We start from the raw sequence: 25964 nt of genomic DNA, 5'->3' as shown, positions 1-25964 counted from the left end.
TGTCAGGGAGCACAATATTCCAAACACAGCATAGGACTTACAGAAGAGAAGACAAAATCCTAACATTCAGCCATACAAAATAGTCCAACAGACACAGCAACTTCTCTAATTTACACGCTGAAGGTTGATGAGAAGAGGCAGTCTGTGTGCAGATAGATCTTTTTTTTTTTCTTTTTTTCTTTCCTTGTCAGTCTGATGGGGTTTTTTTTTTTTTTTGTTTTTATGTTTGTCTTATTCATTGTTGCAAAGCTAAAGCAGTTAATATTTTACGAATGGTCCTCGAAGCTCAACGATCTCTGTGACGAGGTCCGTAGGAGAGTTCGGTTAGGCCGGCGCGCGGGCCTGAGTGGCTCAGGCTGGAGGGGGGCAGGATGCAGGACAAATCGTGTGTATATTGGTGATGATCGCTAATCCCTGCGTGGTCCATAACGCTCAGCGTTGTTTTTATTTTGATTTTTTTTGTTTGTTTGTTTGTTTGTTTGTTTGTTTTCCTTTTGCCACTTTCTTCCCGGTTCAAGCAGTAAACAGCTGGAAGAGCCGAAGCACCCCCTGCCTCCCACCGAGTCCTCGAAAATGTTTGTGACATGTTCCTTGCATCCCCGAAGCTGCTGCAGCACAACTCCACGAAGGAAATGATTCAGAAAAGGAACAAGGTAGCATAAGAAGGCGTCGAGAAAAGGTTTGAATACACCCTCTGATCGACGAGAAAAAAAAAAGAAAAAAAAAAGAGTTCTTGTCCTGGCCGTCCGAGCCAGAGTTTATAGAAAACAGAATGATAATGAGCATGGCTGTTATTGATATTAGGAGGGCTAAAAGCTGTGGCGTCAGGAGGAAGTTGCATTATTTCCATGTGTTTGCTGCTTGGGAGATGGAGCGGGAAGGAATCATGTCCAGCAGATATTCCCGCTGACGTTCCACTGCAGAGGAGGTCTTATGAGCAGACAAGCTGGGATTGACGTAGGCCATCGTCACTCCTGGAAGGACACGCGACAAAAATGTCAAAGCATAGTCATACGTGTTGGTACATTATTAAAATTAGTTGGTTTCTTTTTGTTGTTAATTCGCTCAGTGAAACATTATATAGATTAATTAAACACAGCCTTTTTTTTTCTGTTACCAATAAAAAACTAAACTGTAAAGACAGAAATGTGGACTGTGAAAAGGTTTTATTTCAAAAAGTTCATTTAATCTGGCAAACAGGTCTCATTAGAATGCATATTCTTATTCATTGAATATGGCCATGAATCAAAGATTAAAGAGTCTAAGGGGGAAAAAAAAAACACTTCATTTAACTTTTAAAGCCTACGAGCAAAAGGAGCATTAGAACTCTGTGCCTTGCACATGCATGCAACCACGACTTTAATCTTTTTTTATTGGGATTTTATGTTAAAGACCTAGTCACAACCCACACTTCCTATAAAAAAATAATTGGTGAGACTTGAACATATTGTTTCCAGATGCAGCCTAACATAGCTGAGCTGGAGCCGTTTTGAAACTAAGAATAGGAAAGAAAAAACAAACAAACAAAAGGACTTCTCCCTGTAGATGTGCAGATCTGGTGTGGAGACACCTAAAAAGACCTGAATTAAGAGGCTTGCCAAACTCTTTGATATGCACATTTTGAAAACCATAAATCATTTCCCTTCCTTTCCACAGTCATTAACTATTGCATATTGCACAAAATCTCAACACATTGAAGTTTGTAGAAACATTCTAATAAAATGTAAAAAGCACTGTGTATATCACGCTACACAGAATCCCAAAGTAAGAAAATGTGGCGTGCATTTTCTGCATAGCTTTGTCACATTTGCATACCTGCGTTCCCACTGCCCTGCTTCCTCCAGGCTCCCATGTTGCCCTGGTTACCGCTGCTGCTGGCGCTGACCTTTGCTCCCTGCTGCAGTGAGAGAGCGGCAGCGTGTTTCCCTGCTCTGCTGCCCAGCGCGGCCGCCGTCACCGCGTTCTGCAGCTGGGAGGAGGTAAAGGAATGCGCCAGGCCACGAGACTGGATGCTGTGCGCCAAATGACTCTGCACAGAGACACAACGCGGGTGAAATGCTGAGCAAGGTGGACGTCAACAAACATAATGCAGGAGCAAATAAGAGACTGCTGTGTAAGTAAATGGAGTGCCGACCTGCTTAATGGAGTGGTGTGCAGACACTGATCGGTGCTGCAAGTCAGACCTGATCTGCTTGTACTGCGGGGATATCAGCACCTCGCTCTTGGACAGCGAGGGAGAGGAGGACGAGGTGGTTTTGGAGGAAGATGAGGAGGCCGTCTGCTGGAGGATACGCTGCTCGATCTCCTGCTCCTGCTGGAGCGCCTTCACAAAGGCTGCCTTCAGACGGTTTGTGTGCTCGGCCTTCAGGGCCTTCTTCTGATTGGACGACATGCATTGGTCGCAGAGGATGGTGCCGGCCTTCTCCTTCCTCCAGCGGGAGGTGAAGTCCGTCTTGCACTGGGCGCAGGTGTACGGGTCTTTGGGATTGGAGCTGGCCATGGAAGCAGCAGGACCCAGATTACCTAGATATGGAATAATATTCAGACAGTATTGATTATTTAATTGCTTTACAATCAGTTGTCATCGTCGTAACCACAGAGACCATTACCCACCCCGGCCGTGCATCTCGAGTAGCTTTTGAACCACCTCCTCTAACCCCAACAAGTAGATGAACTCATTATTAGCCGCGGATGGCAGGAAGTTGAACTCGGGAGCAGGAGGTTTGGGTGGAGGAATCTCCAGCAGAGTCTTCTCCAGCTGCTTCCTTAGAGCTAGCTTAGCGGCTGCCTGCCTGCTAGCCGGAGAATCGTTGACACTGGAGCTGGGAGACGAGCCCTTAAGACCGGAGGAGCCCTAAAAACACAAAGACAAAATCTAAATTTCACACAAACGGAGAGGAGGTGCAGAAATCACCACAGGTGCGGTTTTAACGTGAGGGATGCTGACCATGACGTTGTTGGCCACGTTAGCCACTCGAATGAGTCCCTGCTGAATGATCCTCTGGCCCTGGATCTGGACGTTGGGGACAGAAGCCCTGGGGGCCAGTAACAGTGGGGGCGGACCTGAACCGCTGTGCTGCTGGTGCTGCCGCAGGCTAGCGATCTGCTGAGGGGTCACTGCAATAGGCTGCTGGGGGTGGGGGTGGTGCACAGATGCAGCAATTATAGAGAGCGGTCAACAGTATAAAACAAGAAAAATAAACACATTAAAGACATTCACTGCATAAAGTTTAAAGAGGACAATCAGTCAGTGGACAACAACCTGGGCTCCTCTGACCAAGGGTGGCATCACAATCTGAGAGTTGTGTTTGGACGGGACGTGCTGTCCGCCCCGCACTAAGGGTGGAGGGATCACCGTGCCTGAGCTACGACCCGTCACCTGCAAACACAATAATGATGATGTTTACAAATAATAGTGATGAAAACCCTCAGGTAAAAGGAGAAAATACACAAGTTTTAGAATGAGTACTCGAGGTGAGGCGATACCTGAAGGGGTCCTTTACTGGACGTCATGCTGCCTCGCACTAGAGGAGGAGGAGTGGCCACTGAGCCGCTCGCCTGAACACAGACAGAGTGTGGTTTAAGAAGTTAAACAACCCTGGCAAAATAAACACCATAACTTGGTTTCTATAAGGTAGCAACTTTATAATATAAAAAAATATCATGACTTCGAAAGTGGGTTCAAATTGATCAATTTTATTCACATAAAACATATCCTGAGTATAGTTAGGAATCCCAATCTGGGCTTTCATTTAAATGATCAGTATTTCTGAATAAACTCATCTCCAGATATCTGGTGTGGTGAATGATCTTATCTGCCACTTTCCATAAAGACATGCGACTGTCATTTGTGCAGCTAATTTGAATTAAAAATAAAGACGATATTTAATTAATCTAATCCAGACACGTTCATTTGGTGGCCCACTGGCTCATCAAACACAGAAATGTGAAATCTGCATGCGAATCAAATGTGCTGCTGTTGGGTTGGGGGTGAGGGAAGCATTTTCTTTTGTAAACAACATCTTAAGTTTCCTGATTTTGAAAATAAGCACAGCGCTCCGGGCAGGGCACGTTTATAGGAAGCGTCTGCACTGATAAATAGAGATATGCCTCAAGGCTGAAGAATAATAACAATAACCAAGAAAGATTCACACAGGAAGTTCAAACAGGACACAGCCTGAAGTGAGTAAATGACCTTGAACTATAACACTACGGCGTCCCGCTTGCAGAAAAAGTTTAAAACTCCTCTTAGAAATTACAAATTAAATTTAAATTCTAAAACAAACAGAAATGTATCTTTTATTATAAAATATATACAGTGTTAGGCCAATAGTTGGGAGACTCTGGGTGGATTACAGATGTTTATGGGGCCCTTTGGGAAAATTGCTTATTTCCATTTTAACAAACCTTTTATTTTTCACCATTCATAACGTTCACAGAGAAAGAGGGCTCACGTCCAGATGTAGCGCTTTGCTTGTATGACATTACAAACAAAGCACTACATCTGAGAATCGGACGAAAACTTTCTGCAAGTTTTGACTGCACATAAAAAAATAAATAAAGAGGAAACATGCTAGCATGAACAACTTCACAGAAGTGCTTTGCATGAAAAATTGAAAGGAAGTAAAACTGAATTTTACTGAAGACTACAATTGTGCTGACTCAGATACATCTAGAGAAACAAAAGCCTGTTTATCAGAGACTTCTATTAGAACAAAATTATACTTTGCTGCCAAACCAATAAAGTCGAGTCCAAAGTGTCGAAATGGCCAAACAAAAATGAGTTTCATCAACTGAACACAATTGCAATACTACTGTGATTTGACTGTTGCTGCAAAGTCAAATCACAAAATGCCCTGTCTCAAATTATTTGGAGCTGTACTGGGGATTAAAAAAAATCCTGATCAGGAAATCTCTATTTTTCATTCCATTAAGAGTCGGTAAAGGATTAGAACAAGAACTATGTGTTCTGCGTTGAGCTAAAACCCTTATTCAGAATGGCACAACATGGTGAAAGCCTCTTAATGTTGCAAACTTTGCTGCTTACCTTCTGTACAGTGCTTTCCTTCTGGATCTGGCTTTGTCGTAGTTTCTTCAGGAGAACCAGTTTGGCTTCTTGGAGCCTCAGTTCCTCCTTGAGCTGTTTTATGATACGTTCCCTTTCCTCAGGTGAGCTCTTCTGCACATATGACAAAAAAAAAAAAAAGAAAAAAAAGAAATACGTTGATACCAAGTTATTTTCTGGGTGTAGTGACGCCCAGCTTTTATATCAGTTCAAGATAATAAATAACATACCAGACGATAGTCTATCAGTCTTTTTAGTGGCTGCAAACGCCTTTTTAAGACGGTAAATACGGCAAAACTACCATTACATTTTAAAGTTCTGTTTTCCTACCATGAGCTTATCTGTGTCCGTCTTCGTGAAGCAGTGGCCGTTCATGACGGGACTGGACGGCTCGTTGTCTGATAACACAATCACATCATCTGGAGAAGGCGGCTGTTGTTCCTTCTTAATGTCACTGAAGAAAGAAACAAGGATAATACATGCTTGTTATTAAACAAATAATCATTACATTTTATTACACATTCATAAACAAAAGACCAATTGCAGCTGGGTTTAAGTTTAATTAGTTTTCCTGAAAGTGCAGCATTGTTGCCAAGCGTTGAAATTGTGCTTTCCAATAATACCTTGCCTTGCATCATGCATAGAAATTCTAGTGTCCTATGTATGATGTGTTGCTTTGTTTAAGGATATACTTGGATGAAGCGAGAGAATCAACCGCAGCTGCTTTGGCGTCTGACTTGAATGATTAATTGGAGGATTCTTAGTAATTTCAAAGCTGGTGTAAAGACCGTCTAAACTGGTTTCAAAGTTGTTTTGCAAGTTCACACCCAATCCGTGGAGCATCATCGCTTCATCAAACATAACTTAGTCGCAGTTATGCAACAAAAGATGGACAATGCCTGTCGCAATACGCAGTAAGTCATTTAATCGCATGACAAAGTTAAAAATGCTCAATTTCCATTCTGATGATTAATATTTTGTGAAGGGCAGTTTTGTTTGCAGAGGCTTTATAATCCATTTTATTTATGGTTTCTGTTGTGTTTTGTGGTTTCGATGTCCATTTTATTTATTGTCTTTGGTTGTTGTGTTTTATTTTAGATATTTAAAATATCTTCCTGTTCCAGCAAAATGCGTTACTGTGACAAACCTATGAACAAGTGGCATTTGATTAATTTTCTCTCGTTTGAACAAACTTGTCCATTATGAACTTGTAGCTTTGTCTTGAATCCACTAGATGGCGTTATTGAATTGTTATCCTGCGAGCCTTGCTGCGGTGCAAATGTGTGCAGGAACACACAAGAAGACATGTACCAAGAGATCAATAATGGGGTAATGGCGGCAGAGGAAGAATACAACCACCGATTATATCCAGCGTAAGGTAGCATCAGCAGACCAGCTGTGCTCTCCCTTCTGGGAACAGAGGGACTCAGAAAGCAGCAATCTAATGAACTATAGTGGAGAACTGGAACTGAAGTGAAAGCTGGAGACCTTTGTTAAGTGCATAATGGCTTTTCCTGGCGACTAAGCAAAACAAAGGTGACTTACGGCATGTTATGTTCGCAATCGAAGGGAGGGGGTGGCAAGTGGCAGTAGCGGAGAGGTGGGTGAAAAGGAGGAGGGAGGGGGTGTCACAGTAATGTTACAGAACATGAACAACTGCTGACCACTGTAGATAGGCCGAGTTATGCAAAATAGCTTTGGGTATGCTAGCGTCTGTGACATCGGACTCCGACGTCTGCATCATGGTGTGCAATTATTCTCCATCAAGTTGTGTGGAAGTTCAGTCCCTGCCAAGCAAGAGGTTCCAGGGTTTGAGGCAAGACCCGTTTTGTCGCCCACACAGGGCCTCACCCCGCTCCTGCTCTACCTCTATGGCAAGGCCCGTGGCCTAACCGCGCCGGCGAAGCCTGGGCCTCGGCTCTCCCCTCCCTCCCAGCTGCCGACGCCAGAGTCACAAGCGGAGCGGAGCAGAGGTCGGCCCGAGACGCTGGAGAGGGTGACAGCGAGCGGTGGGGGGGGGGAGGGGAATACATGGCCAGGAGCCAACCTATTGTGTACACTCACTCTCACTCAGTCACCACTTCACGCACCCCTCCCCCAACCTTACTTGTTCATCTTTTATACTCCAACTCACTGAGTCAGTTCTTCTGGGGTTTTTTTTTTCCCCCCTCTTTCTTTTGCTCACCCCGGAGTCGCGTCTCTGCTGCCCTCTCAACGGCTTCCCTCAAGAGACGTCAATCTAAGGCCAGTAAGGTCTCTCTAGTGTGTGTAATGGAGTACTTTCCTTCTGTGTTTAACTTAAATGTGAAAAGAAAAACTGATCTTCATGAAGTTCTGCTTTTCAAAGACATATTACACCTTTGAGCACAAACAAACCCCGAGAGGAGCAGCTTCGTTTACATTCTGCCCATAAAATAAAAACAGCAGTCAGAGGAACACAGTAAGCACCATTGCTGAGGATTTGAGTGCTTCCTAACGTGCCACAAAACCTTCAAGGCGAAGCCTCTGCGTTGACCGATGTGGCCTCATTACCGACATGACGCGGCCTAGCTGATGAAGGTTGCTACCATGTATTGAGAACAGCTTACACAAGCGTCACAACACATGGCAGCTTGGTTATGTAAGGTCCAGTGTCTCTGCATGCCTCGGCTTCCCCAGATTGTAGCTGTACGCTGACCCCCCTCCCATGGTAGGATTTTGCTGATTCAGTCGTTTTGAGGTGTAGCTGGATCTTCACATTCAGAGTGCAACGCAAACCAGCCCGGGAGCCGATTTCAGCTCTTTAAGGGAACGAAACAGCTCGGCGCAGGTTGGTTGAAATATTGACAAAACACTGTAAAGCAGACGTCTAGTATGTAATAGAAAGCCTCAGTTCAGTTACTGTACGACTGTCTGACACAGTTTGAAGCTGGATTGAACTCTGTCCGTTCATACTTTCCACAAAGCTGGAAAATGACAAAGGCCACCATATAAACCATCAAAATAATCACTTTGCAGAAAGGAAGCACGTAAACACTGAAAGAGGCTAAAAGCTGGGGCCAAAGGTGACACTCGTCTGTAATTATGCGGTAACGCAGCAAAGCCAAACACACTTACTATTCAATCACCCCTCTGTTCCACTTAAACTGTTATCATATCACTGTGTGTGTGTGTGTGTGTGTGTGTGTATTTATCTCTCTACCAAATACACATCACATGACATCAGGCATTTCTCTGTGTGGTCATGTGACACACCCACCACTCCTGCTGGCCCCTCCTTCCTCCAACTGCTCCTTCCAACGTGGAAACCATGGCAACGGCCAGTTGGAACCAGTTTGTGACACATAGCCTTCATTTTGTGAGAAGTGCGAGGCAGAGTTCAGGTGCTGCTGTGGGAGAAAATGGAGCCTGGGCCTTTAGGAGCCTCAAAAGTTTTCAGAATGGGGGCAGGCTGCTGGCAACCACACACCGACTTCCTGTATGACTCCTGTCAGACCACTCGCTCTACTGCAATTTCAGTGAGAAACCTGAAACTCCAAAAGACGCAGCTCTATGCAAAACACCCCGCTGTGCGTGCCTGCATACAATCCAGGGCCTACAGTAGCATACATAGGGCCTTGCCCTTTATAACAGGGAAAAACATAAAAATACATACAATATTACCTCAGGTGTCGTAGAATTCAAAACGTTGATTCAGCCTACCAATCTACAACTGCATCAGCAAGGTAGCCCTTGAAGCTCAGAGTTGGCGACAAATATGACGCAAGAAGGATTGTAGTGTTTCTTGCAAATGCTGGTAAAGGGTTGTGGAGATAATTGGCTTACAATGTAATATCAAGGCCCAGAGATTAGGAATAGACTGCTACTGGTCAATGTTCAATATTCAATTAGATGGCTTCAAGTGTTGACCGCTCTCTAAAAGAGTCTCGACATGGACTGGTTTCTGATATACGAGTATGCCAAAGTTATGTATTTTTAATTTATTGCATTTCTTGTAAGCCAAGGTTCTAAACTTTTGCAGTTTAAAAACTTTCACTGGCTCCTACTGCGCTTCACAAGATACCAGAGAAAGCATCAGAGCGACCAGTGTTGTGCCTGGATGTGCAGAGCTCAAATAAGCTGCAAGGCCCCCCACCAACCTCTCATGTTGATGTGCACTGCCGATCAGCTGGCTGGAAAAAATAAAGGGTACCACATTTTACCCCTTACCTCCAACTAGGCCTGGTATAGGTTCTCCTAGGTTGAAATATAATTGTTTATAACATGATATAAACTGCTTTTATTCAACAGATCAACTATAGTTTTAAAATGCTATTGTTTAATAGAGTGATAGATTGCACTCCTCTCCTCACCATGAAGTTGTTGTATGAGAAAAGTTTTGTAGTCTCCCTTCAGCCAGCTGATTGGCAGTGTGCTGCAGTAAGTGGAGGAAGGACAGGATTATATGTATACACCATACTATGCGTTTTATACAGTCCAGAAATTCCCAATTATTCTGTCATTTTCTCCGACATCCGATTAAATGGTTTGGGGAAAAAAAAATGAATGCACCACCTATCACTCTTTTAACCCATTCGATAACTCCAGCTAGCAAGCTTTGGGGAAAGTGTCTGTTAGCCTAACGCAGGATTTATCCAAGCAGATAGCTCCACTATCCATCCATCATCTTCCACTTATCCAGAGTTGGGCTGCATAGGCAGCAGCCTAAGCAGAAAGGCCCGGCTCCTCCAGGGGAATCCCAAGTTATTCCCAAGGCGTTCCCAGGTCAGCCGAGAAAAACAGATCCTCCATCGTGTCCATAACCTTGCTAATTATCCAATTATTCTCAGCCATCTCAGTTCTACTTTTATAAACACCTAAAAGCTATAATATTCTGACCTTGAAAAGAAACACTAAATTAATGCATTTTCCCTTTTCCATATAAATTGAGAAAATTTATACATTTTATAAATTTCCATATAAATAAATAAATAAATAAAAAACGTTATGGAACCCATTACCTGTAATTATCAATATGTTGGATTTTTTTATTTTTTTATTTTTTTTCAGCAGCAGGTGTAATTGTTGTTTTTCTCCTAAAATTGATTTGTGTCGTTTATTTCTGTTTTGTAGTTTTGTGTCAAAACATTGAAACCTTTGAACTTGCACTAAAGGCTGTGCAGCAAAAATGTAATGCCAGCTCATGTCCAACATTAATACAATCATGTAAAGTACAGTATGTTCTGTTTACATGACAGTGGAACACCCACGATAAAACCAAAACCCAACAGACTATTTTCCTTGTCTCACCTTTTGGATGTGCTCATATCCACAGGTTCGTCTCCGGTCTGCACCTCCAACTTGATGGTGGCCTTCACCTCCCCAGTCTTCAGGATGCTGGCTGCGACCTTAGCAGCCTGCTCACTCTTCAGCTTCATGCCCTCAGCTGCAGGTCCCACCAGGGCCAGCGGGGCCCCAGCTGCATCACCTCTCTCCAGCTTTACCCGCTTGCCGTCCATGTCCCCCGGGGAACCGCCAAGAGCTGCATGGTCCCTCTCCAGAGCTCGCTTCTGGCTGCGCGTTTGACGCACCGCCTCTTCTGACATGGCTGCTCTCACCCTGGAGATACAGAAGGAACAAACAGTTGCAGCACTCTGTTTATGTATTCATAAAACACAGACAACCAAACAAAAGAGGTAGGCTAAGTAAAAAAAAAAAAAAAAGAAAAGAAAAAGAAAGAAAGAAAGGAAACGGTGAAGAGCTTGTTGACTTGAAATCAGGACTGAGAGCGAGCATTTCTCATTTGGCAAACATCATCAATATAACAAAATGCTTCAGCACAACAGAAGCAGTCTTATAAGCCAAGTGAGGTAAAATCTGGCTCAGTGTACATTTCACTGAAGTGAAAAAGTATCTGGAAGTGAGTCAATTAGATAAAGCCAGCAGTGCCAGGCCTCTACTTAGCAGTGACACTGACCTGAGTGTCTTAAACAGAGACAACAAAGAGTCCTGAAGGTGATTAAAGATGCTAAACCAAATCAGCTAATCTGCAGTTTGAAACAAAGCGTCACATACAGGGCTGGCTTGGTAGCACTCAGTACTTCAATGACAGTTTGCAAAAGTCAAACACATTACAGTACATTAATTTAGATCCAGTACAATTGGGGGGGAAAAAAGAGAGAGACATACACAGGATTTGATTGAATCAAGATTTTCTTCACTTAATAAATAAGTGATTATTATAACAGAAGCTGTCTTGATTTACTAAATTCTATTGTGGGAAGAAAAACTCATTAAAATACGCCAAGGATGCAATATTTGCAGTTTTACTTCATTTCTCTTAAAAAACAATCAAGTCTTATAAATTTATTAGATCTACAGAGTTCACTTAAAATTTCCAACAACTACCATCCTAAACAGGTGCAACGCCAGAAAAGGTTTACATACATTGAACAGTCTCATATTCTGTAGTCTGGTCGTGACAGTCTGGGTCAGATGGTTGATATTAGTATTAGGTTTAGAAGATTCTTGGTGAGTTTTTCTATTCAAAGAAGACTAACTATTAAGTATTTTGGTAAAAGCATCATGCTTAGCGTATCCTTTGTTGCCAATACACTGAATCCAAATTGGTCAAGTCCCTATAAAATCAGTAGTTGAAACCATAAAGGTGTTGCAACAAAATGTTCTCAAACACACACAACAATGAGCTTCTGGAATGACCCTGACCAAAACTCCATTTAAAAAAAACTGAAAAGTGCCAGAAAACAAACCAACTTAAATTAAAAGCTGGCCCAATTCTTCCAGAGTACAGCAACAGCAAAAGCAAGAGAGCCGCAAAGATTTCAGAATACAAAGCAGAAAGTGATCATCATTAGTGAAACCTTCACACGAAGCGAACAAATAGTCACGCATTAGAGATGAAGCAGGAACTCACAACTTCACTTTATTAATTCATGATGTTTCACATAAAATGTGTGTTATTTGGAAACATTCTGCGCACTGATAAGTGGATACAACTCCTGAACACATTATGAGCAATTTATGAGAGGGAAATCACTTCCTTGAAAAACCAGTTCTAACTGGTCTAAGATGGAGGGAGCACAGAGGCCGAACCAACCCAGAAACAAAGTGGCAAGAATTACAAGGAGAACACGGGACAAAACTAATTCCAAATCACTGCTGCAACTTGAAACCGAGCCCTCGTACCAAATTGTCTCATCTACGTTTAGGAATATTTATCTGTAGAGACTAATGTGAAGCAGGGAGTTGGAAAAGGAAATCTGAAAATTCATCAACAATTATTGTGTTGATAATAAGAACAGTAAACTAATGTCTGGGATGTTTGTGTTGGGCTGCAAAGCATGGCAGTCTACTGAAAAGAGAAACCTAGTCTACAGGTTATCATAGGGCCCTTTGAGTTACGTCTCATTAATATTAAATGTTGCAGTGACTCACACTGCTGTTTAATGGCCAAAAACATTCAAAACAAAACCAACTTAACTCAGGAAAACATTCAGGCCTGTTGACATGAAAAGTTTGCAGTACTTAGAAAGGACCCAACTCTGTTACACAGCTAGGACAGATGTGCCCTGCTGTACCATGCCTGAATACAAAGAGCATCTATCTACCGGAGATGACAGCTTGTGTGTGGGAGTGTGTTGCACACAGCACTGCAGAAATCAAACTTAAACCAAGATACAATTAAGTAATGGCTTCACAGTCGGTTTGCACAACATTGTGGTGAACTATGGCAGATTTAAGAAGCAGAGAGTCAAGTCTCAAAGCTAGACATTCGAATCGCCACGTGACCAGAAAAACTGCAGCCACTAGTTTCAAGTTGAGACACGTGGCTACCTTTGTCCCGGAAGGAACGGACAGACTGTGAAGCCCTGAAGTATTAGATGTCCCGATAGGGAGCATTTGCGTATGCTACAAAGTGAGATGATTGCACTTGAAAACCAAGGAGGCCTTTGTGTGCCGTTGCTGGTTTACTTATTCACATAAATTGTCCAGAGAAGAAACACCAGCGGCTCATTCAGACGTTAGGCGTACAATACCTGAAGCCTGTTATTAGAACCGAGTGACTTCATACAGCAGATGGAAACTCAAAGCCTTTTCTCATCACTGCAAAAAGCGCCACCAGGTCCTTGATCCATAAATCCTCTTCTGTGTGGATACCGCTACCAAGTGAAAAAGACTCACAGTTAGCCACTTTCACAATCACTGAAATGTTTTAATGGCTGTGGTTTATATGGGGCGTCAGAGAGAGACAGAGCCGATAACAGGAGGACTGAATGGAGGAGGAAAAGTTGCTACATTATATTATTCTAAACTTTGAATCTGTCTGCATTTGGAAATGTTGGTGCCTTCCAGGAAAACCCCAAGAGTTTAAAGGGAAGATGTTATATACTTCAGACAATTAATAATGTCAATCAAACTAATTATGCCAATTGCTAAGATGATAGATGTTAACTACATAATTTTCTCTTTTACAAAATTAGTGAAACACGTCTTTACAGTGTTGTTGCAATAAACAATTCTTGCGCACAAAAAAAGAAAAAGGTAAATATTTTGAATGTTTTTCTGATATCTCCCAGTGTTATTGTTGTTAAATAGAAACCAGAATCGACTAAACTAAATATCTGCATGTCAAAGCTTAACCACAAAATATATGGAGGTGCATCAATCAGGATTTTAACGGCATTAGTCAGGCTCGCTCTGTTCTGGTTGAAAAAATAAAAAAGTCAAACTCAAACATCAAACTGGCAAAGAACTACAACTACAAACTTCTAAAGCAACCAAGCAGCAATAGTCTTGGCAACCTCAAGCTCTTCTATGCGCCATAAAAAAAAACAGCAACTGACCCTATAATCACACTAAGGGGTTTGATTTGTCGGCTGTCAAGTCTATAAAAGAGTTGAGGGGAAGCTGAAACCTGCAACCAAGAGAGGCTGATTTTTCAGGCATATGGTCTTCCGTTTATGTCTGAAACACTTGCAATCGAAGGGAATTGGTGTGTGGATGTCTGCTTACATTACAGATTGAGCATATTACCAATGAAGGGATGTCATTATTTTCATGAGATGCTCGCCAGTTTGCCCCTCATCTCCCTCCCGCCCTTTGTGTAAACAGTTAAGTTTCCTTTTTTTTTTTTTTTTTCCTTTTTGAATGAAACTTGATCATTTTTCACAAGACTGACCCCACCAAAAGTCCTAAAAGTAGGAAGAACACCAAGAAACTGGTGGTGGAAAACAACAAGGCAATAAGAGTTGCAAAATAGTTGAGGGTCATCATGTTTTTAGGAGTAAGTAGATTTGTTCAGCTGCCTAGAAACTTAAAGAACATATGTTATATGAAAAAAAAAATAAGAAGAAACAAGCTATATATTGAGACCTATGTATTTGTGAATCCACAGCAAATGTTCCAGCAGCATGTTGAAAGTAAAAAGAAAATCTACTAATCAGCGGTCAGAGGATGTTGAAATCACAGGTTAAAGGTCACATTTAACTGTCTGCAAGCAATTACATTTTCAGGGAATTTTACAGCATAAAAAGCTTTGTGAGCTCAATTCATTATTAAACCAGGGTCTCCACTTATAATTCAGATGTTTTCTTTCTTAGATGAAAACAAAGAAAAAGAAACCTTGCCTGAAGCAATTTTTCAGGCATCCCATCTTACATGAAATAGTTAGGAGTGTTTAAATTTAGTAAAAGACAACAATCAATGACCACCTTATTCTTTGTGTAAATATGGGACATTTCTATGAGCAATATAGATCTAAAGTACGGCATATGCGTGTTGACTGACGGAAAATATTTATGAAGTGCAAGCAATGCTAAATGTTCAAAACACAAGTGGAACTGTGGCAAATAAGGCTGGAAGAGGACATGTGTTTATCATGCTACCATAGACAGCGACGGCCTTATAAATGGGCCTTATTCTCAAAATTCTGTTTTATTTTATGCCAAATTCCACTTTTTCTAAATTCCATTTTAACTATATTAATTAACCCAAAAAGTACATAATTATGCAATGGACGGGAAAAAAAACACATCCTGAGCTAGGGTTCAGTATCTCATATCAAATGAAAAACTGCTATGGTTCAACAGAACATTAGTTTTATAATATTCAGTGTTTCCCCCTCATTTTTTTTTAAGAACTCAAACATTATGTGCAAAAACTAATATCTTTTTTGTAACATAAAAGAAAATCTCCCTTTTAAAAATGCTCTAGAGTTGAACTCAATATCAATATACTTATTACATGCAAAAAAAAAAAACACACACGTAAGAAGTGTTGTGCACGTTTCCATAATAATCAAGACCTTTGTTCATATTTTTCCTTCCATCTGCATAGGAATCTCCACCATCCGTGTTTTGCTGTGGATTCCGGTTTGTTTATTAAATACAAACGATTCAGTCCGCGTTTTCCACATCGCAGAAATCATGGGGCCCCAGACACAGCTGCAGTATAAAAAAAAATGCCCCAAATCGAGGGTGAGACAAAGTAACAAAAACTCTGTAAATCTAAGCTGAGCAGAAATTCATATATAAGCTTAAACACAGGACATTTATTGTTCTCTGAAAGGAGCCCGCAGCCCAAATGAAATCTCCAACATCCTTGAGTACAGTATAACAGGATAAAAAAAAAAAAATGCTTGCCTAAAAGTAAATGGAAATCTGTGACCTGAGCTGACACTCCATGTTTTACCCTCAGTCGCTCTCCTTTTGTGTCCAGCAGCTTCGCAGAGAATGGATCAATGGCAACGGCTCAACCCCTCAGGTAGACCGCTCGCCGCTCATCTCCAGCGCCTTAACGACCCCCCCACGGGAACTGGACGCAGCCCGTGAACACATTAACAGCCATTTTAAAGACACACAGGCTCCTCGGCTGCGTCCTTAGGGTTCAGTACAAGGAGAAACAACAATTATGTCGTCCGATAGAGATGCCACAAGTATGAATTATTATAGCCCAATAAAAAGACAACAGAGCACTAACTCATTTTTGGGTAGCTAAGCAGCACTGGCCTTTATTATATTGATTTAATCCCTCAAACTGACCAGCTATCCAACAGGATGATGCGTCTGTGTGATGATTTTAAACTTAAGGCGACAGCTAACAAATCATCACAACTAATGATTTTTTTTTCTGTACTGCCTGCTCAACATTTTAAATGTCCAATCCTCTTAATAAGGTGATCAGAAAACAGGATTTTTTTTTTTTATAGATATAGTCTTAATAATAACAACAACAACAAAAAAAAAGATCAGACTACTTGTGCTGGTTTGATCACCAGGGTAGGAATGGGGGCAGGGACCCAGCTGAGGAGGTGCCATGGCTGGGGGAGGGAGAAGAACGCAGAGCGCATGTGGTTAGCTGAGCCATAATCTAACTGTACCCAAGTGAAGAAAAAAAAAAACTCTTCCTTGTCTTCTCTTTCTCACTGACAAGCTCACTCTCCATCTTACCCCTCCCTGTCTCTCTCTTTTCCTCTCTCTCTCTTTCTCTGACACACACACACACACTCCTTGCTCGCTTGTTCTCTTCTAGGCTTGGCCAGCCCAGAAGTCTCCGAGAGAGTGTGCGTGTGTGTGTGCATGCATGTGTGTGTGTGGGCGTGTGTGTGCATGTGCCCCTACTGGTTGTGTCCCGAACGCCAAGGGTTAAGCCCCTGCCATTTTAACGCCACTGACAGATCAGACCATTAGGGTGTTACCTAACAAAATGGAAGCCTTTAACCCTGAATCTGCCAGACTGTCTCTTTGTGTGTGTGTGTGTGTTTGTGTGTGTGTGTGTGTGTGTGTGTGTGTGTGTCTGTGTGCGTAAATGAGAGCCGGAGCTACACAGAGTGTATCTGTGTGTGCGCATGTCTCCACCTGGATTCTCCCCCAGCAACATGACGACAAAGAAACACCAACAAGACCAGGAAGTATGAAAAACCCCTGACTTCTGTACATGATCGCATAAAACTGCTGGTAGACATACGGCCGCATTTAACCACAAGAGCTCGCTTGTTTGCATCACACAGACACACTCGCACCTCATGTAACCTCCTCGCTTAACGTCTAATCTGGATTACAGTAGACACACGTAGAACTGCAGTAGCGTTGCATGTCTGTTGACCACCAATTAAACGGTATAAAGGTGACAAAACTCACATAAAATACTACTCATCTCGTCTCTCTGTATCGTTCTACACTATAATTGCACAATCCCTAGATACATTTTCAGCCACAAGTATTTACAATCCACAATATAAAAGAACGGCTAAACATTGTCAAAAATCTAAGAAAGGGCTAATCTCAAATTTCAGTCTAATTGCTTCCAAATGGTCCCTCTGTAATCCTGTAAAACCAGAAGCACATACCCTCATAGAAACTGGAGGGCCAGGACACACGCAGACTGCTATCAGATTACATTTCTTAGAAATGGATCTAAGCAGGAAGTGACCAGAGCAAAAAAGGGGACCTCTGGGAGTCGAACAAAACCTTATTAAAAGACATCTCCAGATGGAAAACACGAACAAGGAATTACACACAATGTTAGTGGCAATTGCTGCATATTTCTGAGATTAGACGAGGCGTCATAAGTTTCAAGTGGCTCTCCATCAGATGGGCTCAGTCAAGATTAGACCATCACAATAAAATTTCCAGAAGAGTAAAGATGTAACGATGAGATTTAGGCCATTCAGAGAAAATTCATAAGAAAAACTGATCAGACACAAAAACTGAGCATTTACTAGATATGAACTCTTTCTACTAATAATCATTGTAACTTATAAGGAGAATATACTGCAATGACACTGACAACTGTAGATTTTCAAAAAAGTAAACAGCTTTGATAAGTGGAAGCAGACCATGAGAGGAAACAAAAGTGGTACTAGAGACGAAACAGAATTTAGCTTCTAAATATGTCCCTAAATATGTGTATGTAGGCTTTGTTTTGGTTGCTGCGTCAAGTTATTTTGGATTTTCTTGACTGCCTAATAAGCTTCCCTCCAGCATCAAACACCTGGCATGTAGAACAGGCTCTACTCCATTGTAGATTGGCTCCAATAGAGCCAATCTACAATGTATACCCACTAAACTAGTGTTTAGAGTGGGATGTAAAAGAGCAACCAAGGGTTTCTTCCTTCATCTGATACTTCTTGATTCCACATTACACCATTTCGTCACAACCTCCGCCATCATCCACTGCTCTGAGATCAAGTTGAAGGGGTGATGGGTCCTGGAGGGAAGGTCAGACATCCATCTCCCCATTGACATTCCCCAGCTCTTTCTGGGGGATACAAGGCCAAAAGAGATGGCTATTCCGACCAGCAAGTTCTAAGTCTTCCTTGGGGTCATAACTGGGGTTGCACAAAAAAAAAAAATCACAAATACCTCAATGTCACAATATCACTGTGTGCAATATTCATATTGCAAAGAACAGCTTGGTGTTCAAAAACTTGAGGCTAATACATTCCAAGTTTGTGAATTTGCATATTTGATGCTAATGTATCAGTTAGTCTGCAGGACACACGCTCACTGCAGACACAGAGACATTGTCCAAAAGCCTAAAAGGTCACTGAGTGTAGGAAGCACACACGAGAAAGAGAGGAAAGACGACAATAGGCATGTATTACATCTGATATGATTCCAATATTTAACATTATTATCTCAGTTGAGATTTTCTAATGTTGTGCATCCCTATAGTCAACCCAGGTGGAAGTCCCCAACAAACCTCCAAACTAAAGTTTGCTATATGAAGCTGTACCAATGTATTCACAAGCTACAGTTTCAAAATCTCACACTTTTCTGTCAAATGATGCCTGGTTTTTACAGTCCTAATAATAAGCCGGCAAAGAAAATGCTGAACCAGAGAAACAAGAGTTTTCATTGGTTTTATAGAGCATAAGACAACATATTCCTCCTTCTCGGTCTGCTGCTACACACTTCTGGTCATCTAGCAGAAATAAAATGTCCAATAGTTACAGTTTATCTAGAAGAAGAAACTTTCTGTTTGGAAAATCTGACAGTCATGGGAAAAGAACAGACATTGATGGTGCAGAAAGAACAAAAAATAGCAGCTTGCAACCCAAGCTGCTATTAGGGCAACATTTTACAAAGCTAGTTATCCAACTACAATCCACATATCTGTGAAGCAGCTGCCTGCAGGCTCTACCAGAGCAGATAGCGGGATTAAACAGATATTTGTTTGTTATACTCAATAACGAAATACTTACTCAATAACGACCAAAACATAAAAAGGATAGAATATCCTGCTTAATAAAAAAACATTAGATTGAAAGCCAGTATTGAAATCTAGCATTATGTGGATGTAGGAAATTCCTTTGGTCCACTTGTCTAGTCTGGACCAAAGGCAAACTTCTTTTCGTGTTTGTTGGTTTGCTTTCACATTGTGCTTTTTTTTTTTTTTTTTTTTTAATAAATGATCTCTAATTTGTAAACAAATCAATGTGGTAGATGGTTACTGCTCCAGACAGAAATGATGCAAGGATCGAGGGGGTCAAGAGGTTGAAATCAGCTGCAGGACAAAAATGCAAACAAAATTCAGAAATAATTTCTAATACACAGAATACTAGTCAATTCAGGAAATACCAGTTGTGCTAAAAAAAAAAAAAAGCTGAATGCTCAAAAAAACTAAACCAACGCATGACTTCTATTTAAGGCTGCAAGGTAGAAAATCTTGTGATGAGGCTATTAGTGGTAAATATTGTCCTGACAAAACCCACTGATCTGCTGTTTAAGACTGTTACTCATGGATGAATACTAAATTAGCAAAAAGCAAGTTCGCAATTTCACAACAATTGGAATATATTAGCCTGCAATTAAGCTACTCCAAATTCTCCTTTTTGGTATGAATTTTGCACACACTTATATTGTGATAATATATCCTCAAGATTCTGTGGCGCCCTACTGTCATCAATATAAAAATGAACATATTGCTGAGACAACACATTTAATGAAGCTGCTGACATGCAAAAATCAAAGCAACTGCTACACCAAAAATGAAACACAACTCCAAAAAAATATATATAAAAAAGTTTAACATAAATAGCTTGTTTGCCTGCACAAGGATCTTTGAAATCATAGGAAAAAAAAACATTTCTATTCCCTTTCAAGCCACTTTGGTTAAGTGACAAAGGACAAGATGATGCATATTTAATGTGGGACAGGAGACAGTGTTTCACTACTAGCTTTCTGTTGGACTAACATAAAAATTTTTTTAAATAAAAATCACATCTTATGCGTCATTAAAAACAATAGTTATCCTTTCCAGAAACAAAAAAAAATCATTTTTAATTAGTTGGATTTAATGTTATTTAATTGACACCTTTGACAATTAAAAAATTTGAACTGCACATAGACCTAATGTAAAGGCGGTGAGGTAAATCATCACTGCCAGTACAAGAAATGCATTACCTAAGATCATAATTTACTAAATAAGTACATAAAGACACATGACCTGAAGCTGCCGTCCCTTTAAAAAACAAAACAACATGAGGTGTCTGATGGCTAAAAAGGACAGGCTGGTCACATTGTCAACACACATGCTTGACAAAACCCAACAGGGTAAACAAGTAATAGTCAGGGCAGTTACGGTTTAAAGACCTTCCCGGTTTCTGCTTAAAGAACCGCCCCAGGCTTTTGGGTGGTTATTCCTGTCCAATACATCTACTCCTGTCGTCTGGTATCTGGAGGAACTGTCAGAAAGGGAGTTTCTCAGATAGCATGAAAACATTGTAAATCAGCAAAGTTCTGCTTGGGTGATATAATAGAACAAGATGTCAGAGGTGGTAAAGTAAAGAACTGGTGCTCTAAAAAATGCCAGGAAAGTCTAAAAGTTTAATACAAGTACACTTATTGTGACATGTGAAATATTTTCTATATTTGGAATCATGAAAGGTGAACACCCTCACTAGAAAACAGGAGCGATAACTCATTATTAGTAAAGAAATGAACAAAAAAAAATACCCATGTTCATGCTTGGTAAGACACCAAGACAACAATATGGTAGTTTTTTTTCACTTGTTGAAAGAGAACTTAGTTTTTTTTTTTTGTTGTTGTTTTTTTAAAATCAGTGACATTTTAAAATAATCTGAAACTGCCTAAGCTAAACTGTGACATGTAGTCTAAAGAAGGATAAAATACCATGATGAAGGAGGAGGAGGAAGAGGAAGGAGAGTAGTTACACATTTAAGAACATATGCTTTCATATGAGCTATAGTGAATAAGGACTAAGGCACACGTGCCATAATTAAGATTACATAACAGTAGGATTAAAATCTATATTACATTTCAGATAAGAACATTTCCAGTATTCGTACTCCTTGAATGTTTTTCACACTTTTGCTACATACGATCACACACCCGAGGCGTTTTCTTAATGTGACAGATGAAAACAAAGTACCACAAAATCGTGAAGTAGAAGGAAAATGATACAATGTTTCCAATATATTTTACAACTAAAAGGTGTAGCCAGCATCTCTATTCGATCCACCTGAGTCAATGATTCATAGATCCACCCATCATGGTGATTACAGCTGCCAAGTTCTTCTGGCAGATGTCTTTGCCAGCTTTGCACATGGAAACGCAGAACTTTTTGTCCATTCCAATTTGCTTTAAAAAAAAAAAAAAAGAAAACCTCAAGCTTACTCAGACTGGATGGGAACATCAATCTACAAGTCTTGCCACAAAACCTTAGTCAGATTTAGGTCTGTACTTTGACAGGGCCGTAAAGTGCCCAGGTCTAAACCAGACTTGCCCACTTTACGGTTCCTGGTCACCATCCGGCCCTTTAGATTTTTCATTGCCTGGTTTTAAGATTTTTAAGTGGAAATTAGAAAGACAGGAATTGCTGAATCTAACGGCAAACATAAAGAGACACTATGCAAATGCATGACAATTGCAATAGTCATTCATGTTAAATGAAGATAACGATTCAGATTGTCAAAATGGTGGGACGCATCTCATCAATGAGTTACAGTCTTTACTGTAGCAAGGACATAAAAGTGATATTAGTAGTTTATTATCAAATATACACTTCAAAAAAAGGTCCAGACAATAGTTTGGCCTTCTACCATAGTGACAGATATGTCGTTGAGTCAAAATAATAAGAAATTTTATTTATATCTTTAGATCTCAAGGGGCAATAATCACCCAATTCTTGTTCACTTGTAGCTCTGATTCTACATTTAGAGTCGCTGTCTGTCTTGTCACCAACTTTCATCAGCTGCCTTGTTTGGCTAAAGAAAAGCATCCCACAACATTACGCTGCCACCCCAATGCTTTAAAGTGGGGATAATGCATTTATTGTGATTTGTAATTCAATTTTCTTCTGCAGACAGTCTTCTTTTAAGTACACCATTGAGTCTAAATCTGGTCTCATCTAATCAGATAACATTCTTCCACATGTTTGCCACAAAGAGTTTCAACATTCTGCTTTTTATTTTGTATTTATACAAAGGTTAAACACAGATTGACTATTTCCCAATTGAGTGAGGGCAATTCCTTTATATTTAGGGGAATCAGCATAAAAGGGGAGATACAAATACCTGACACACTTTTCATTTTTTGTAAAGCATTAAAAAAAATAAAAGCATCTGCTTACTTTCACTTCACAGTCACATAAAATATATTGAATATTATAATTGTAACATTAAAGACGTCCAAAGGGGTGCTAATATTTTTTCCAGGCATCGTATAAGCCAGATAATAGCAACAGTGAGTGAATAACCATGGAAATAAATGCGGAAAATAATATATTAGTCAACTATAGAAAACATATATGTAAGTTAAAGTTTTAATCAAGATGAATAACAGAGTGTCAGAAGTCATGCCTGTCTAGTTACATCACTCTCAGGGGAGTTACTCCCCCCCTCTTTCTTTTTTTATAAGAGGCACCCCTCCTCAGGCAACTCCAAGGCGCATCATAAAATGCAAAGCGACACATGTCCTCTTTCACCAGCCAAGGGTGCCAACTGTCTGCCTGATCTAAATAGAGGACACTTGCTCAGAAGAAAAAGTGATAAGCAGACTGCTGTTCATCTCACAAAAAACATAACTGAAAGTCAGAATTGCAAAACTGACATGACCTCTTGAAGAACAGGCAGGGACCTTTGATCGGGAGCCAAGTAGAAATAAGATGACTGCTTAAAGCAACCTAAAAAAAACACAACTAAGAAAGTCACTATAATAGAATAACAATAATGGCGTAAATTAAGAAGCATGTCTCTACTGATATACTTCCGAAATTTTTGACCTCAACAGGCACTGAACAGTGTAGTAACTAAAAGACCATGTCGACTTGGTATCAGGTCTCGAATTTGTATCATGCTACACAAACCTTGCTTCTCTAGTAAAACAAAAGTAGGAATTTAGATGTCTCACTAAAACACCTACCAAAGCGTGGGTGATTGCTACTAAGCTGTCGTGGACAGACAGACACACACCGGCCAAGGCACAATCGTCCACCATTACGCCTCCATAAAGTCTCTTCACGCTTGAGCTAATCTGACAAAGTTATGAGATCAATGGTTTCTGGAAGCGCAAGAGAATAAATCTACAATTAGGAGAAACCGCAGACTTATAAATGCCTGCTGACAACAATAGTAATACTGTTTAAAAACTTAAGTGACGCTACTTAAGCCTCGGAAGAGCGGATGCCTGTGTTGAACTAACCCATCAACAACAACAAGCTATCGGATGCTAACGTTAACTTGGCTTCCCAACAACAACCTGTCCATCTGTCCGGCTACAAAACCAGAGGCTACATAAATCCAGCTACCAGTCCACAATGGTCCTTGGCGGTTAGTTGTGATACCAGGTGTAAACCAGGAGCTTGTGCCCCTTTAAGAAGTGATAATACATATCATACACTTTAGTCTGGGTGTTTCTACACCTCCAAATAGCGATACACGAAAGAGACAATGAAACCGACCCCGTTTCGGAGAGCGACGGGGTAGTACAAGACGAGCTAACATGCAAGCTAAGTTAGCCTGCTAACGCTAATTCTCTGGTCTGCACAAACAGTCCCTGGATGTGTTCACGAATAATTGAGCGTTAATTACACAGAGAAATGTCATTTTTGGCTAAATCATTTTTGGCTTCAAATTAGCAAATGCAGTAATTAACTTTCATTATGTACTAATGCCGGTGCAGGACGAAACAAGTTTGATAGGAAAAGTTTGTTTTATTTTGCTCCACTTTTGAGGCTTTGCTCCTGGCAGTCCTTCCTCGGTAGGTGTGTGTGTGTGTGTGAATGTGTGTGTGTGTGTGTGGAGCCCAACAACACACAAACTGTTACCTTGCACGTTAGCGGAGATCAAGCTATGCTAGCTAGCTTAACTTGCGTTAGCCGAGCTAACACCGACAGAAAAAAACTTCCGTCACCGTCACGTTTTAATTGGAAATTATGATCTCGAATGAGATTACAGGACAACGAAATAAAGTTTCACGAACTTACGGAGTATATAGGAGGAGCCGGGTCGAGTTCCCCCGCGATTTTCACTTGTTTGGCGTCAGTATTTAGCTGGCTTTGGCGTAAAAAAATCCCGGGGATCCCCTCTCTTCTGTCCGCTGCCACTCCGGTTGCCAGATAATGTAATGAGCCACCACAGGCGGCGTCATGCTGCGTTCATACACACCTCGGAAATGATAAGTGCTGCGATGGAAGGAAAAAAGATATGTTCTGGAACGACTTCACGGAAGTGACTGAGGAGTAGGACTAATACATTTTTTGCGAATGCTTTGACTTTGGAGTTTGATATATTACACGCATGTTCATTTTTAATGTGCATCTTCTATGCATAAATAAAATAGCTTCCGCTGTTAGTAATTAATTGAGTCCCATAATCTATTTACAGTTTTGACACAGGATAATTCGTCCCGGTCAACAGGTAGCCTATTTAATGTTACGCCTCTTCATTGTATAAAAGATAAAAGAATATATATTTTTAACTCGAATCATGCACTGTCTTTGCAAGAGCTCATTCAATAAAGTTCATGTCTTTTTAATGAATATATTCATTTATTTAGAAATGTCTGCGTGAAAGAAAGCTGCACAAACCATATACAGTTTAAAAAGTTTGTCCCTGTTCTGCTGTGACATAAACCAGATAATGCAATAAGGAATCAGTTTCCGTCTTGTGTTCATTTCTGCTTGAAGGCATCTAAAGGCATGCATTTGAACTGCACCTTTACAAGATATAGTTCTTTGGAAAAGCACACAACCTTTTCACGTTTTGTCATGTTGAAATCATAGAAATTTCTATTTTAATGATTTTAATGCACAGTAGTGGAGGGAATAATCGAGTGGACAAAACATGTCACATTGTTTCCAGTTGTTTTTATAACGAACTGAAAAGTATGTCATGTATTTGTTTTCAGCCCCCCCCCCACTCCAAGTCAGCACTTTGCAATAAAAGCTGTAAGTCTTTTGGGGGCATGTCTACCAGCTATGCACATGTAAAGGCCAATGTTTTCAGATTTTTTTCTTCACGGGAAATTGTTCATTGTCAGAGTTATGCTTAAAGAGTACCTGCGAATCGCAATTTTCAAGTTGCCACACGTTCTCAGGAATATCTAGCTGTCCTCTTTGACTTGGTAATTCAAACTCATGAATATGCTTTCTATTGAAGCTCGGGCTGTATGTTTTATGTCCCATGTTCTCCAGAACTGTCTTCTAGACCAATAAAGCTACTTTTCCACTATAACATACCAGACCTGTCTCTAGTTGTTTTTTCCAGGTACGAGTACTTGGTAGTAGATCTTTTCTTAGCCTCTCTGCTCAGTAAGGGCATTAGGGGGCTGAAGATGTGACTTCAAAAAGTTGATGGTCACTGACTGGCTTGAGCCGTGGTGTCCAAAGTCAGTCTTCAAGGGTTGGTAAATGTTTTAGTTCATTTCCTTGTTCAACACGCACAGGAATAAATGATGGA

The 25964-nt window shown here is 40.7% G+C and overlaps 1 protein-coding gene across 2 annotated transcripts; it reads right to left on the bottom strand.

Annotated features, from left to right (window-relative positions):
* Positions 1 to 162: 162 nt before the first annotated feature.
* Positions 163 to 24692, bottom strand: LOC103150436 (transcriptional repressor p66-alpha-like). Of its 2 annotated transcripts, none has more exons than XM_007570053.2 (11): positions 24491 to 24692; positions 10334 to 10642; positions 5396 to 5519; positions 5048 to 5179; positions 3487 to 3558; positions 3263 to 3379; positions 2948 to 3130; positions 2614 to 2854; positions 2135 to 2523; positions 1816 to 2029; positions 163 to 974 (listed from the first exon to the last, which is right to left on the bottom strand). In XM_007570053.2, exons 2-11 carry the CDS (start codon positions 10627 to 10629, stop codon positions 841 to 843), a joined length of 1902 nt encoding a protein of 633 aa, XP_007570115.1. In that variant the 5' UTR covers positions 10630 to 10642; positions 24491 to 24692; the 3' UTR covers positions 163 to 840. The 2 variants fall into 2 exon arrangements, with proteins under 2 accessions (XP_007570115.1, XP_007570116.1); XM_007570054.2 differs by having other exon boundaries at positions 2948 to 3127; positions 24491 to 24691.
* Positions 24693 to 25964: the final 1272 nt, after the last annotated feature.

Source organism: Poecilia formosa, unplaced genomic scaffold (genome assembly GCF_000485575.1).
Source record: "Poecilia formosa unplaced genomic scaffold, Poecilia_formosa-5.1.2 Scaffold254, whole genome shotgun sequence".
Taxonomy (NCBI): Eukaryota; Metazoa; Chordata; class Actinopteri; order Cyprinodontiformes; family Poeciliidae; genus Poecilia; species Poecilia formosa.
The sequence above is the reverse complement of the archived record's forward strand: the minus strand, read 5'-3'. Positions and strand labels throughout refer to the sequence as shown.

Bases quoted from the DNA above. Each gene is read 5' to 3' on its own strand.
- LOC103150436 (XM_007570053.2), bottom strand. From the start codon at position 10,629: ATGTCAGAAGAGGCGGTGCGTCAAACGCGCAGCCAGAAGCGAGCTCTG. The intron at 2,855-2,947 runs GTCAGCATCCCT...TTGTGTTTTTAG, and splicing joins ACGTGGCCAACAACGTCATG to GGCTCCTCCGGTCTTAAGGG. The intron at 2,524-2,613 runs GTGGGTAATGGT...TTCCATATCTAG, and splicing joins ACTCGAGATGCACGGCCGGG to GTAATCTGGGTCCTGCTGCT.